Source organism: Pecten maximus, chromosome 10 (genome assembly GCF_902652985.1).
Source record: "Pecten maximus chromosome 10, xPecMax1.1, whole genome shotgun sequence".
In the NCBI taxonomy this organism is placed as follows: Eukaryota; Metazoa; Mollusca; class Bivalvia; order Pectinida; family Pectinidae; genus Pecten; species Pecten maximus.
In genome coordinates this window covers 16,090,417-16,105,836 of record NC_047024.1, presented here as the reverse complement: position 1 = coordinate 16,105,836, position 15,420 = coordinate 16,090,417, and the positions used below count along the sequence as shown (strand labels likewise).

At 35.7% G+C, this 15,420-nt stretch overlaps 1 protein-coding gene across 1 annotated transcript; it reads right to left on the bottom strand.

The window, feature by feature from the left end:
- Positions 1-7,816: 7,816 nt before the first annotated feature.
- On the bottom strand, positions 7,817-15,357 carry LOC117335366 (F-box only protein 47-like). Its single transcript, XM_033895318.1, has 10 exons — positions 15,098-15,357; positions 14,520-14,685; positions 13,736-13,912; positions 13,181-13,257; positions 12,622-12,808; positions 11,622-11,792; positions 11,145-11,303; positions 10,548-10,690; positions 9,691-9,850; positions 7,817-9,241 (listed from the first exon to the last, which is right to left on the bottom strand). The coding sequence occupies exons 2-10, from the start codon at positions 14,683-14,685 to the stop codon at positions 9,144-9,146; spliced, it is 1,338 nt and encodes a 445-aa protein (XP_033751209.1). The 5' UTR covers positions 15,098-15,357; the 3' UTR covers positions 7,817-9,143.
- Positions 15,358-15,420: the final 63 nt, after the last annotated feature.

The window sequence follows — 15,420 nt, the reverse complement described above, 5'->3', positions numbered from 1 at the left end:
GGACGGGTGTCTAGGGGACACCAACATCCAGGGTGATATTAGAACGGGTGTCTAGGGGGACACCAACATCCAGGGTGATATCAGGACGAGTGTCTATGGGACACCAGCATCCAGGGTGATATTAGGACGGGTGTCTAGGGGGACACCAACAGTCAGGGTGATATCAGGACGAGTGTCTATGGGACACCAACATCCAGGGTGATATTAGGACGGGTGTCTAGGGGACACCAGCATCCATGGTGATATTAGGACAGGTATCTATGGGACACCAACATCCAGGGTGATATTAGGATTGGTGTCTAGATAACACCAACAGTCAGGGTGATGTTAGGACGGGTGTGTAGGGGACACCAACATCCAGGGTGATATTAGGACGGGTGTCTATGGGACACCAGCATCCAGAGTGATATTAGGACGGGTGTCTAGGGGGACACCAACAGTTAGGGTGATATCAGGACGAGTGTCTATGGGACACCAGCATCCAGGGTGATATTAGGACGGGTGTGTAGGGGACACCAACAGTCAGGGTGATATTAGGACAGGTATCTATGGGACACCAACATCCAGGGTGATATTAGGATTGGTGTCTAGATAACACCAACAGTCAGGGTGATGTTAGGACGGGTGTGTAGGGGACACTAACATCCAGGGTGATATTAGGACGGGTGTCTAGGGGGACACCAACATCCAGGGTGATATCAGGACGGGTGTCTAGGGGACACCAACATCCAGGGTGATATTAGGACGGGTGTCTAGGGGGACACCAACAGTCAGAGTGATATTAGGACGGGTGTCTAGGGGACACTAACATCCAGGGTGATATCAGGACGGGTGTGTAGGGGGACACCAACATCCAGGGTGATATCAGGACGGGTGTCTAGGGGACACCAACATCCAGGGTGATATCAGGACGGGTGTCTAGGGGACACTAACATCCAGGGTGATATTAGGACGGGTGTCTAGGGGGACACCAACAGTCAGGGTGATATTAGGACGGGTGTCTAGGGGACACTAACATCCAGGGTGATATTAGGACGGGTGTCTAGGGGACACCAACATCCAGGGTGATATCAGGACGGGTGTCTAGGGGACACCAACATCCAGGGTGATATTAGGACGGGTGTGTAGGGGACACCATTATCCAGGGTGATATTAGGACGGGTGTCTAGGAGACACCAACAGTCAGGGTGATGTTAGGACGGGTGTGTAGGGGACACCAACATCCAGGGTGATATTAGAACGGGTGTCTAGAGGACACCAACAGTCAGGGTGATATAAGGACGGGTGTCTATGGGACACCAACAGTCAGGGTGATATTAGGATTGGGGTCTAGAGGACACCAACAGTCAGGGTGATGTTAGGACGGGTGTCTAGGGGGACACCAACAGTCAGAGTGATATTAGGATTGGTGTCTAGGGGGACACCAACTGTCAGGGTGATGTTAGGACGGGTGTCTATGGGACACCAACAGTCAGGGTGATATTAGGATTGGTGTCTAGGGGGACACCAAGATCCATCGTGATATTAGGATTGGTGTCTAGGGGACACCAACATCCAGGGTGATATTAGGATTGGTGTCTAGATAGAGAAGGAGACAATCTTGTTTCCAAGTTTAAACTGTTCCAAGAAAGTTGATGGTAAAAAGGAAGATAGAGTACTGTTCAGTCTATAATTTAGAACCGTGAAATCATTTATGTTTCTTAATGGATAGTGATTGTTAAAAGCAACACTAGGTGGCAATAGGTCATTAAGAAATTGAGGAGTGATACTGTTTTCATTTTGAATAATAGTTGTAGTTTCCTTATTTTCCTTCTTTTTGATAACTTTTTTAATCCTGTTTCAAAATATAGAGCAGCAATATTCACATATGATGGAATACCAGTATCGATACGTAGTGCTTCTCTTTGAGCCTTTTCAAGTAATTCTGATGGAAATGTTCTGTTCATGTCGATTATATTTGAATTCAGTAATGAAGAAAATCAGAAAATTATTCCCGTCTGGAATCAAAAACAACACTCAAGTGCTTATGTGTCTCATTTGAGTTTAAACACTCCCCACCACAGATAATATCAAGCTGGGCATTTTTATTCCCAGCATTTTTATAAACAGTAAACTTCCGTTTTACTAGGGTTAAAACTTACTAGCCATTGATTTGCCCAGGAATCAAGTTATTGTAAGTTTTTTTTTTTTTTTTTTTCCAGTTTCAATTTTAACACATACAGAGGATGATTTGATAATAGATATCGTTGAAAGTAAAGACCGAGAATAGCGCCCTGAGGCACTCCTGTCGTAACGTAACCAATGGAAGATATCCAATCATGAACAGCAGCAATGAAACTCTCTGGTTTCTACAATAGGGATAATTTTGAAACCATTTCAAATTTGAAAGTAGACCCAAATGCCAAACCCTATCAAAAGCCTTTGCTATGTCACAAAAACAAGACATGTGTGCTCTTTTTTCTCTAATGCCATACAAACACAAATATATTTCGATTAATAGATAAACAGTAGATTGACCTGGTGTGAAACCAGACTGGTCTTCATAAAAGAGAGAATCAATGATAAAATAATTGTGAACATGTTTAAAAATAGTCCTCTCAAAAAACTTTGCTTTCGGAGGATAATATTGATATTGGGCGGTAATTTGATGGAAAGTGCCTATCACCCTTTTGGGAAAAGGGGCATAACTTTTGTTAGGGTTTACTTCAGGTCTATCTTGCTGAGGTTTCTTAACTTTATTTCCCTTATATTACACTAACTATGCTGAATTTAAAGCTAGATTGCCTACAGACTAACCTCTCTCATTGGTCGGCTGTAAACAAGTGTCACGTGACTAAGCTGTTTAAGATAAATACTCCATGCTATTCTGCGAATCGAGGGAAATTTAGAATAGTGTATGTATATATATTAAATTATCGATAGATGTAACTTGCTGAAATGTGTATGTAGCTGGCATGGTGTATGCTGATTACAATTATTTTGATATAACGGACAATTGACAAAAACAACTTTCTGAAAGTTTATTTTAAACCCATACCGTTATAATTTACACAAACGCGTTCCTCGATTTCAATTTCAGACCGAAATGGTCGCTGGAATACCTTTGATATTTCTTTCTTACTTCTTTCCTGAAAGAAACAAAAACATTTGATGTTGAACAATGAACCAATTCTAGGATGCACACTATCTGTAGAAAATAGAGCAAGCTGACGATATCAGACCCTTTAGAGATTTAAGAAGAAACAGATTATATACTAAATGTACTTGTATTCCCGGTGTAGCGCTACAGAAATGTATGGAAACTGTTTAAACGGAACTGTGGTCAGACAAAATATGGGTCCTCAAACACAATTACCGAAACCTCCAAACATCGTATCCAACAATCACAATTACCGAAACCTCCAAACATCGTATCCAACAAACATAATTACCGAAACCTCCAAACATCGTATCCAACAAACATAATTACCGAAAACCTCCAAACATCGTATCCAACAAACACAATTACAGAAACCTCCACACATCGTATCAAACCTCCAAACATCGTATCCAACAAACATAATTACCGAAACCTCCAAACATCGTATCAAACCTCCAAACATCGTATCAAACCTCCAAACATCGTATCGTACAAACATAATTACCGAAACCTCCAAACATCGTATCCAACAAACACAATTACCAAAAACCTCCAAACATCGTATCCAACAAACACAATTACCAAAACCTCCAAACATCGTATCCAACAATCACAATTACCGAAACCTCCAAACATCGTATCCAACAAACACAATTACCGAAAACCTCCAAACATCGTATCCAACAAACCTCCAAACATCGTATCCAACAATCACAATTACCGAAACCTCCAAACATCGTATCCAACAAACATAATTACCGAAACCTCCAAACATCGTATCCAACAAACACAATTACCGAAACCTCCAAACATCGTATCCAACAAACACAATTACCTAAAACCTCCAAACATCGTATCCAACAATCACAATTACCAAAACCTCCAAACATCGTATCCAACAAACATAATTACCGAAACCTCCAAACATCGTATCCAACAAACATAATTACCGAAACCTCCAAACACCGTATCCAACAAACATAATTACCGAAACCTCCAAACATCGTATCCAACAAACATAATTACCGAAAACCTCCAAACATCGTATCCAACAAACACAATTACCGAAACCTCCAAACATCGTATCCAACATATTCGGCATCATGTAGTTCTCCTCGTCGTCTCTTTTGTTGTCAGGGACGGCCGACTCGTCATCAAGTTTGTTGTCACGGGCGGCCGATCCGTAGTCGGTCTGCAGAGGAATATGGCCTAAGGTTTTGGACGGGAGTCGCTGGTACAATTCTGTTGAACAATTACGATATGCATGGTATTTTTTTTATAAATACAAACATGGTTGGCGTTAATATGAGCTTTTCACGAGACTAACGCATGCATCGATTTCATAAAAAGCTGATGAAAGATACATCATTTATCAAGTATAGAGTTGTGTTAACAAGGGCGATTTGGTTATATTCGTATAACGGAGATTTTATCTCCGGGTCGCGGGTTGACTTACACGTGACTACACGTATGCCAATAGCTAGTCAGAATCATGGAAATGATGACTTTATCTAACATTTACTATCACAATCTTTATGACTGGTTCATATGTAACAACATACTTACCCAAATAAGTGTTTTTGATTATTATAATACATGTCGATATGGTGCTATTCAAACTACAAAACCAGACAAAAATTAATACAATTATCAAGAGAAAATTATTGTACTTGAAAGAAAGCATTGTGATGTCATAGTTGGAATGACGTCATGAAAGCGATGTTCTCTTTCTGGACAAAAGTACTATGTTTTGGCCAATCAAAGCTATGGAAATGCGGACCTTTTAATCGTCCTTGCTGTGTGACATTTCTGACGATAGTAACCAGTAATTATTTACCTTGGTTGTCTGGTGTACCCGGGTACCCAGTAACCGACGGCACCAGGACTAACAACAGAACTACCCATCCATAGATTCGCCAGGAATCCATATCACAACAGCCTGTAGAAAACGGTTCAAAATATGTCTTTATTTATTTTCATGTTTAAAATTTCATAATTTGTCAATATTGGGTTGGTATTGTATCGTAATGTGTTTCCTTGATATCGTCCTTATAAACATACATTGTGTTGACAGAACCTACATAAAAACATGTTTACTTCAATTGTTATAGTCGGAATATTAATAATCTTCTTCTCATCTGCTTTTATCGTCCAGAATCTTAACATCAATGATTATACACGGTACTACTTCACCATGACAAACTCAGCCCCGTTCTATGACTTAATAACAAATTACGTTTTTATTTCATGGATCCACGTCAAATCCAGAGAGAAAACTTAAGTGGGACCATTTGGTGTCGAGACGTTAGGATACACGCATGTACATTGTAATCCGTATTGTCTCCAAGTTATCGTGTCTTATCGCGAGTTCATAGAAAACGTGAGTGGAAACCCAAATTGCGGTTAATTAAACAAAATAAGAAAATAAACTCACCTTGGCTTTAATTTTAGTTCTATGGTTTATCAAGTTGTCGCTTCACGGCTCCAAGTTAAAAGACTTATGGGTCCATAACTATTGTTATCAGGTATTTGTACGTCTGACCGACATTAGAAATGACGTCAAAATTCTGATAGCACATTATCGAACCATTAATACCAATCTTATAAATCACCGTCAGTGATACAGCTGTACGTAGACGTTAGAAATGGAGTTTTTCTGTGATTTTCTGTATGTTACACAATATAACGTTTAGTTTCCACCGGAAAATATTCTGTTGCCATATCATCTGGTATATCTGTCACATAATCGGCCTGTTCTATCATAATCCATATATCATCAATTGCACATCATTTTATGAAGTAATATAATTGTGACGTCATAAAAAGTGACGTCACATCACCGTCCCGATAATGAAAACGTACCCTCCGAGCTGAAGTTCTCCCGTCTTATAAAGGAAAATTAATTTGAAGGCTTGTACTTATTTTCTTATAAATATGAGTTACGCAATCATGATTTTACACTCGTGTAAATGGCAATGTGAAGTATTGAAACGCGTTAAAATTGAACACATTTAATAAATTCTGACACACAGTCTATAGTAGTCAATATGTATATAAATATATTTTTTGTTGAAATTGAATTAAAATATTCTATAATTTGTCTAAAAGCAAAACAATTTTTTTCAATCTTTAGATATTTATTCGGAAGACCTTTTGGCGATTTAAAAATATTTACAGTCTGCTTTGAAATCCAAAATAGCTATTTTATCTATTTCCGTAGGATGTCCGCCGGAGACTGGCGCCAGTAACTCCATGAATGACCTCTAAACCAGATAACGTACACACCGGCCAGACGATAGCATTGGCCTCAACTGACCTTCCAGGCGGCGAGGATGTTCGCTCCCTGAATACTGCCTATTTAACACCTGTCCGTTACTTTGAAATTTAAACATACAATATTGTCGTCCATACAATCATCATCTATACATGTTTTTTTTTCAATAATTATAATATTGCATTTAAACAAAACTTAACCAAAAATGTCAAAATTCCGCAATAACAAAATGATAAAATGTTTCATACAATTTATATAAAAAAAAAAACCTTCTATAAACTATACCAAAACAATGCACATTTCAATTTCGCGATAAAAGGGGGAAACTTGACATTTTCCGTTGCATCTGTCCCGACACCACGAACATGTACGGAAACTACCCTCTCTGCCATGTCTCCGTCACGACGACCATCAATAACTTTACTAGTCATAATGTCTGTACATTTTTTAAATCTTTATCTTAACTTACATGGCCAGTTAGGTCCCGGTAGCAATTTTTCTATCTGAAACTTCCCTGTCTTGATAGTTGCATGCCTTCTTACAGAGCAGTCGTAGTTGATCGATAGCCTATCAGGGTTTTCACTCAATACAAAGAGTACTTTCCGGGATGTTTGTAGAGCTTGATAGGACAGAACGAGTGACAACTGATTCCCTATAAGATAATGACTTCACTGGTTGGAGTTCTGACGAAGAAGGTAGGTTTGTTAAGACTGTGTTTAAGTTTGAACGTGGCCATATTGAGGAAAACATTATATCTCCGTGTGCGACGGGAATTTCAATATACCGGACCTCACTGGGATAGAGTGGTAATATACCTAGATTTACATAGTAAGTGTTGCCGATAAGTACAAGACGCTCACCCTGTTGGAACACCTGGTCATTTTCCCTGTAAGAATACATTTGTAAACATTGGGTCACCGACTTTGATTTGGAATTGGTAGTTATTTTTTTATAGACTTTTGCTGTCACCCTATCAAACCAGTTTTTCTAAATGTTTTATCAAACTAGCTTTTGTAAATGTTTTTGATGTATTTTCTCGTGTTTGATTAAGAATCTTAATCAGCTCAATTTTTGGCCAAATGTACATACATCTAAACGCTATGGGGAACCATATTGTGAGATTTGAAAAAAGAATCATTCAAGAAATGGCTTGCTATCAAAATCTGAGACTGTTTAAGAATCCTCTCCTTGATTTCTGATCGAAAGCCAACTTCAAATGAAAAGAGAGAAGAAGAAAAAAGAAATACAGCCTAATGCTACCCTTTTTCAGCTGATTCAATCAACTTTTGTACTTTAAAGCAAACCAAATAAATGTTAAAGTTTATAGTGGAAAAGCTGCATCAGAACAGAATCTTATCAGGAGTGTTAAGATCAGTTAAAAACACCACCAACTTATCTTTCTCTTGATTATTTTTAATGTTTCAACAATAATAAGTTGCAAACTTGTACATACCAAGTCGGCCCACACACACATATACACAAATGTTCCCCTCCTTTCACACAGATATGTTCCTACCATTTTCTTTCTGCTTTTCACTCATTCTTTATTCCATGTTGATTACACATGAATTTTTCTTACAAAATATTCTTGAAATTATGCATTTAAACATTTTTGTTTGTTTTGGTTTTAGTACTTTGGAATCTGAAATCCACATTATCAAAAGCAATAAACATTTTGTCTCATTTTCATCATAAAACTTTCTTTTTAATGATGAAATTTAACAAGAAAATGTTAATTTCTTAATTTTATGTATAAATCTAAAATCTGGAATGTTAAAACAAAACAAGATATTTTTCTTTTTTACACAACACATAATCTGACTTTGAAGTTTCTTTTCTAACCACATCAATTTAAAGATTATCAATTTTTGATCACTCTCAAATACATTTTCCAACACAACCACATAATATTTTTACATGTACAACAATTGAATAAAAAGTTTACATCAATCTCATAATCCTCAGAAATAAGTTAAATATAAAAATAATCACAGCTTAGTTTTATGGTTTGAATCACAGAATTTACCTCTACATGTACCGGCTGTAATTGTATAATTCTGACAAACACCGCCAGGAACAAGATATATCAAACCATTAGTTTCACGACTAATTACAACTACTAAAGAATGAACAGAGAGAGATTGTCACATCAGGTCATCAAAATGTACATAGATAATTATTATCTTCTTATCTATTAAATAGATATTTTGTTGATCTGTTGTAATAGCAATATATCCTCTTTTCACCATCACAGAAAAATGACACTGTAAAACCTGTCCCTGATCCAATACTTCGATTGAATTTCACTGATAACTACACTGAATCAGGCAATATATAAAATAGAAAAAAAAAATAATGATAATAAAAAAAATCCTCAAGTTTATTACCTGTGTATATCATTTGGCCATATCTTCTTTTCACAAACTGTCTCAGAAGCCCGTCCAGTTTTATACTCTGTGGAACTCAATTGTTTGTATTATACAGTGTCAGAATACATGTTTTTATTTTGTTCATTTTTTTATGGGATCATAACCAAATATAAAATATATGTATAAACACCCAAATATGTATGTTTTAAGGTGTCTAAATACAAATAAAAGTGATTTTTTTTTGCATTTAATAAAATGTTACAGATTTGAAATCAACCTAAATGTGTCATTTAGCTAATAACATTGTTAACTTGATAATCTGGTAAATCACAGTTTGAAGCATTAATTACACCCTAGTGTACTAGGATAACAGTGGCTTGTAGGCTACATTGATGATCTTCTTGGTGAACTCTGACATAGCTGTGACCAGGTACAGCATCTCGTTTTCATGTGTGTCGTCTGTAATTAAAGATCAAATTTGTGATTGCAAAATGTAGACAATTAATTAAAAGGAAGGGAATGAAGAGTCTATGCTATCATGTTTTCATTGGAGGATACTAGGTCTCTGGGCCAGATTCCAGTTTACTTGAAAATTCAAAGATGAATTCAAACATTACAAGGACAGTGGAAGTGGTTGGTTGCTATTGTTCAACACAATAATGTCATTTACAAATGAAGGTTGATGAAGTTAGAATATTTGTATCCCTGGTAAAATACTGTGCAATATATAAAACAACTGGTTCATATAATCTACTGTAGGTACTTAAAATGACAACTGGAGTACACTTTATCACATTCATCAATTTGCTGAATTTTTTAATTGATCTAAAAAACATTTTTAGAATGAATTTGAATTGACATTAAGAAGATGTGCAATTTATGCTGCAAATATATATGTACAAATGTACCTGGATCTGAAAACTCATGCGTATCCAAGATGAGCTCTTTGAACATTTCCATGACATTGTTGAAGTAATTATGTCTGTCTTTTGGGCTGTCCAACGTGTCTACAATATTCTGTACTATTGTCATCACATACGTCAGACTGAAGCTGCTCTTCACACACACCTGTAGCCATTTAATGATTGTATTTTATTTCTGTATCATAACTTTCTTACCCTTTGTGATTGGGAAATCCCTATTCAAACTTGTGAGACTTTATATTATACAACTTTCATTTCAAAGTCGCTAAAGATACAAATATTCAATTGGTTATACTGTTGAACCATTTGAACAAAACCTTGTAGCCATTCATCTCATCATGTTACTGGCCAAATATCATAAACCTAATGACATCTTAATTATTCAGAAGTCAATGAATGCTTTTAACATAAATGACCTCTTAAACTTTGAAAGTGGGTCAAGGTCATTTAATTTTTCAAACATGATTTATCTTTATCCTCAGGATGTCACTGTTCAAATGTCATAATTCAGTACCTTTTGGATATTGAGAAGAATGATAAAACATTTGACCCCTATGATCGTGGAAGTGGGTCAAGGTCATTCATTAGAACAACCTTGATATCTTTCTATAACAGCATGCTACTGACCTATATATCATGATACATGACTGTTTAGAGGCCAATTAAGTTTAAGCTCCAGGGATACCAGATACTACCACCATGGCATTAGCTCATTTTTCATTTGACCAGGCGAGCTAAAACCCCGATATAAAAAGCATTTACACACACAAACTTCATAAGCATGATATAATTATTCAATATTTTTACAGGGTCTGACTGTACATTGTTTATATGTAACCTACCACACAAAACGAGGTAGTGATGCTGGCCAGCTCCCGGATCCTACCATTGATTGCTTTACTGACCAGTAATCTGGAGGTGATATTATCTCCACACAAGATCAACAGATGAGCAATGTTTTCAGCTAGCCACTCATCTGGAAGACCTATTAATCAACAAATTCCATGTTAATTTTCTAGTACTTTATTGAAATGGACTCTATTGGTATACTGGAACTAGAGGTGCATCACTGACGTTATATTGGAGCATTTCAGTGTCTCAGTAATATATTGAAATCCACTATTAATAAACTTAACAGGCGAGTACTGTTTTATTGTGGTAGAGGTTTTCACTAGTTTCAAGAGGCACTACCAGACCACAAGCTGAAAGTAAAATGTTTTGAGGTGATTGTCATATCTGTTTATTTTAATATTTACTCTCTAAAAACTACAGAATGCACAAAAGAGCCACTTAAACATATATATCTCTAACAGACAATGATACTATGTCACCAATGTCTATTAGCCAATGGTACCGTATACCCAATGTATTCAGTCTAGAATTTAATTTGAGGTCCTAGGCTTCAATCCAGTATTGTTTTACTTCATGTTACAACTTACTTGTAAGTTCATCAAGGACACTGATAATGTCGTCCTCCGACCACTCCTGTGGGTAACAGTGAAGCACCTGTAGGGCGTTGGCTAGTTCATTAAAATGTGCTGCAGACTGCTCCGAATTGTAAGGGGAACTCTCACACACATCATACCATAACACTTCTCCTACAACATGGTCAATAGGAATGACAGGTCTATAATTCATACATAGAGCCACACAGCAGAAACACATGGTTGGTAGGCCAAAAATCTTATACTTTCCAAGCAAACTTTATAGTCAGAAATCAGAAGAAAAAAGAAATTGGGAAAAAAAGTGAAAATGTCTTTGTCAGAGTCTGTCAAATTTTAATCAAAAGAAAACAATTACAGTGTTTATGGAGAATTTCAACTTTGAAAAATTATGGAATCAAAGACAATTGTTAACATGTTGTCTTCAGAAATATCTTTTTTAAAATAGCGACCTATCTGTAATTCAAGCCTCACCTTCGACAGCAGGTCCATAGAGAACATACAAAAGTCTAGCTTGGTGTACCATTGGCCACTGCTTCAGAATCCGACTAAGCCAAAATGCTCGATCTTGAACTGTGTGAGAGTGGTCTACAAAGACTCGTCTGAAAAATGCTCTGATCTGGTACTCCATCTGGGTATGTCGTCCTGGTAAGGGAGAAATAGAGGATATTTGACAATGTCTTCAGTAACTAAAAACAAAAATGATGATTGTTCAATTGTATGAATTCTTTTTTGTTTGTGTTTTAGGTAATTGGTGTGGGCTGTAAAATGTTTTGGGCTCAAAGTGGTGCCTATTTTAGTGGCCATGGCGCCTTAAATTCACCATTGGCGACCAGTTATTGACCTATAAGGCGCCTGCATGGCCATTAAAAAAAAATTGTGCAAATTTGCAATATAGTTAATTTTTTAAAGGTTGCAGTCCATGATAAATGGCATTCACAATTGAAAAAGTTACAGACATATTATACTGATCTAAGAATAAAAAGATTTTTTTTTTTAATTAAAGACAACTAGGCCAGGTGATTAACTTTTCCAATTGGTGCCATATATCTAATGACTTGGTAGCCTTAAAGGCCACCTGGAAAAAAATATCCACTTTTGAGTCCTGATTACAGATTTGATATTTCTCCATGTTTCACTGAAAGGAAGAGGCCAAGAGAGCCTGCATCGGTCACATGAATATTTCAGTGATTATGACAAAACACTCTCAAGCTTTTAACTGCCTTTGTAATTGTCCTTGGTTGCCATTTACATATGTAAAACGTGATTTCATTACAACTGGATTTCCTTTAAAGCCAGGACATGATAATTTGAAAGCTACAAAAGAAGGATGGATTTAGTATATATACAAAATAATGACCCGAGTAGCTTTTAATTTAACTGGTGCTGAGATAGATATCATCCTGAAACATTTTAAACATACAGTAATTTAAAGAAACAAAGCTTTCAAGTTTTCCAAAATAGAACAACAAACCTGGTTTTGAATTGACAATAATCTTAACATTTTTCATAATTGCTGTATGTTGACACACTGCATCAAAAACTCTCAAACACTCAGAATCGTCCCATCCTGCTATCACGGTGTGGAGAAACTTTCCAAAGCAGCTCAATGCAATGCACCTCACAAAGTTTTCACACTTGTCAGTGTTGGAACACATTATCTGTCAACAGATAAGGAAAAATGCCTTCATCTATTTCAACAAAAACTATAATATTACCACCTCATTCTAATATATCTACTGCAATATTTAGCATATATTTGCAATGTTGAATAATAATTCAGATTTAAATTTGAGGTTTCGTAGGATGAAATATTTTCAAATTTACAAGCATGGATGAATAAGCATTTCTTCAATTTTCCCTTGGAATCCTTTCTCAATTTAGTATCACTAAATTTTCATAGGACAGTCTAGTTACGAGTTTGTCAGTATTAGCTGTTTATAAGATACTGATCTAGGCCAATGGAAAAAAAAACTGTTCAGTGCTCCCAACTGATATTTTATACCACTTAAAAATCATCAACATAGCCTTACCTTGGTGAGAACCTCATTGACAAATTTCAGACGATCTCTTGTGGAATATAAACATGTTGATCTTTTCATAAGAAGCCCTACAAAAGAAAATCATTCTTGATAAACAGAACATGATCATGATAATATGTTAATATCATTTGACAGTATTTATAATGACAGTTCATTATAATGGAAGTTAAGATTCAACATACTATCATGTCATGGTATTTGATTTTTGAAGATGAAAGCAGACGTGAACTTTAAACATTATTCCAAAAACTCACAATCTGGATCATTCCAGTACAATTTTACCAAACTTCTCATTTCCAAATTTCAAAACCTCAGCCCAAACAAAACTATAAAAATGTTTAAATAACCAGTAAAAGAGTTTCTCTTTTTTTCAAATCTGGAGAAAAAAATGAAAATATGTGAAATAACACATTATCAAATTTAGAACTGTCAATTTCTGTAATTACTACTACCCTGGCAAGTAACTAATATGCCATTTTGTAAAAAGGCTCTTTACACTTCCTTTTATAGAGGTAAATCAATTAAGTTTTAATTTGCGATAGGTACCCATTTGCTGGAATGTCCTGATGACATCAGATTGTTTCTCCACTGGGACTGGTAGGCATGAGTTTTGCACATGAATTTTTGCTAGTATCTCTTGCATAACAGGTGTTAGAACACGGTAACCCTCTATCAAATTCCTCATTGATTTTGATGTAATGGTCAGCACACTTAGTTCCTCAACTGAATTAAAAAATAACATGCTGGTGATATTGTGGCAGACACTCCTAATTCTTGTCCATACACAAACTGACACCTGATTCCAGTATGACTTAATATGTACAAGAAATAGTTTTGTTGCAGTTTTTTTATCAGATTTTGTTGAGATGTCTGTATGTTCCAGTTACTGTGCCCCTTTCCCAGTTGATATTAACTCTCAGTCTGTATCTACCCAATTTCAACATAAATTTTCTAAATAATGTTCAAAAGTCTTTGTTAAAAGATAATCTTTGTGTTAATATAACTAAGTTTATTCAAAGAATTTTTGTGCCTTATATGAATATGAATAACATTTAAACAGAATTTTCATATTTTCCCAATTCACATTTGAACAATTAAAAATTATCAAAACATCTATCATGCTGTTTCCCCATTTTACAGTTAAATGGTGTATCAACTAAAAAATTATTTTTTTTAAGTTTTATGAATCTAAAAATCACATTTGAAGAAGGAGTAGTTTTTAATGCAAGATCATGCCACTAATCTAATTGATATTCGCTTTTTTATTAATATTCATATACTGTAGGTGAGTATGAAAGTAAACTCTATAGCATAATTGACATGCAAGTACCATTTAGAAAGTGAAGAATGTGAAATTTCAGTTCTATAGGAAGCATGTCAAAATATCCTAATGGATTCTGGAGTAATTCTTTTGATTTTGTCTCTGCTCTTTCTTTTCCTTCCAGTCTTCCAGATCGTCTTGGTTTCTTGCATTGCATAAAAGCCTTTATGTCCATCTGTAATTAAAACATATACTATTCAGTAGATAAAACAAGACAATTAAAATAGTCACTGATAATCTTGCATAAAAGTCACAAGCATCGTTTTCATGTAATTAAGTTATGAAGATATCAAGTTATAAAAGATATGAATGACTAAACCTCAACCAGTACAGTGCTGGTACCGGTAGCCTGCTACTGCATCCTTCTGCAGCAGAAGCTTGGATGCCAATAACAGTACCGTACTACTATTGACCTAAGCCATGTAACCACCTATCTCAGATTCTATAATATATAGAATTAAACATTTAAACACTTTAAAAAAAAATATTATTTAAAATAAGATAGTTTGGTTTTTACTTATTTAACTATGAAATGGTAAAAGCAGCATGAATTTTCTACAAAATATGTTGTTTAAACCTAATCATACCTTACTACAGTGTCAATTTGTTATTCTGCTGGTAAGTTGTCGTCTGCTGGAAATGCTAGGCCAACGTATCCCACTTTGGGATTCGTACAATAAGTCGAAATATCTCTTACGCAAATCAGATCTCTTCCGATCGCGGGAAGGGTTCTTTGAAGTATTTCATGGAAATAATTTAACAATACCATATAATGCTTATGTATAGACAGGTAAGTGGTTAAGATCTGGATAAACAGACGTCAACAATCTCACTCCATATTTAGCGCGTGCTGTCACTTTCAATACATCGTACTTTGTTACCTCCTTATTAAAGAGTTCTTTTGAAAACT

Coding starts and splice junctions, on each gene's coding strand:
- LOC117335366 (XM_033895318.1), bottom strand. CDS start 14,685: ATGGACATAAAGGCTTTTATGCAATGCAAGAAACCAAGACGATCTGGA. Junction 11,793..12,621: donor TATTGTCAATTCAAAACCAG/GTTTGTTGTTCT, acceptor CTCCCTTACCAG/GACGACATACCCAGATGGAG. Junction 10,691..11,144: donor TGTCCTTGATGAACTTACAA/GTAAGTTGTAAC, acceptor GTTGATTAATAG/GTCTTCCAGATGAGTGGCTA.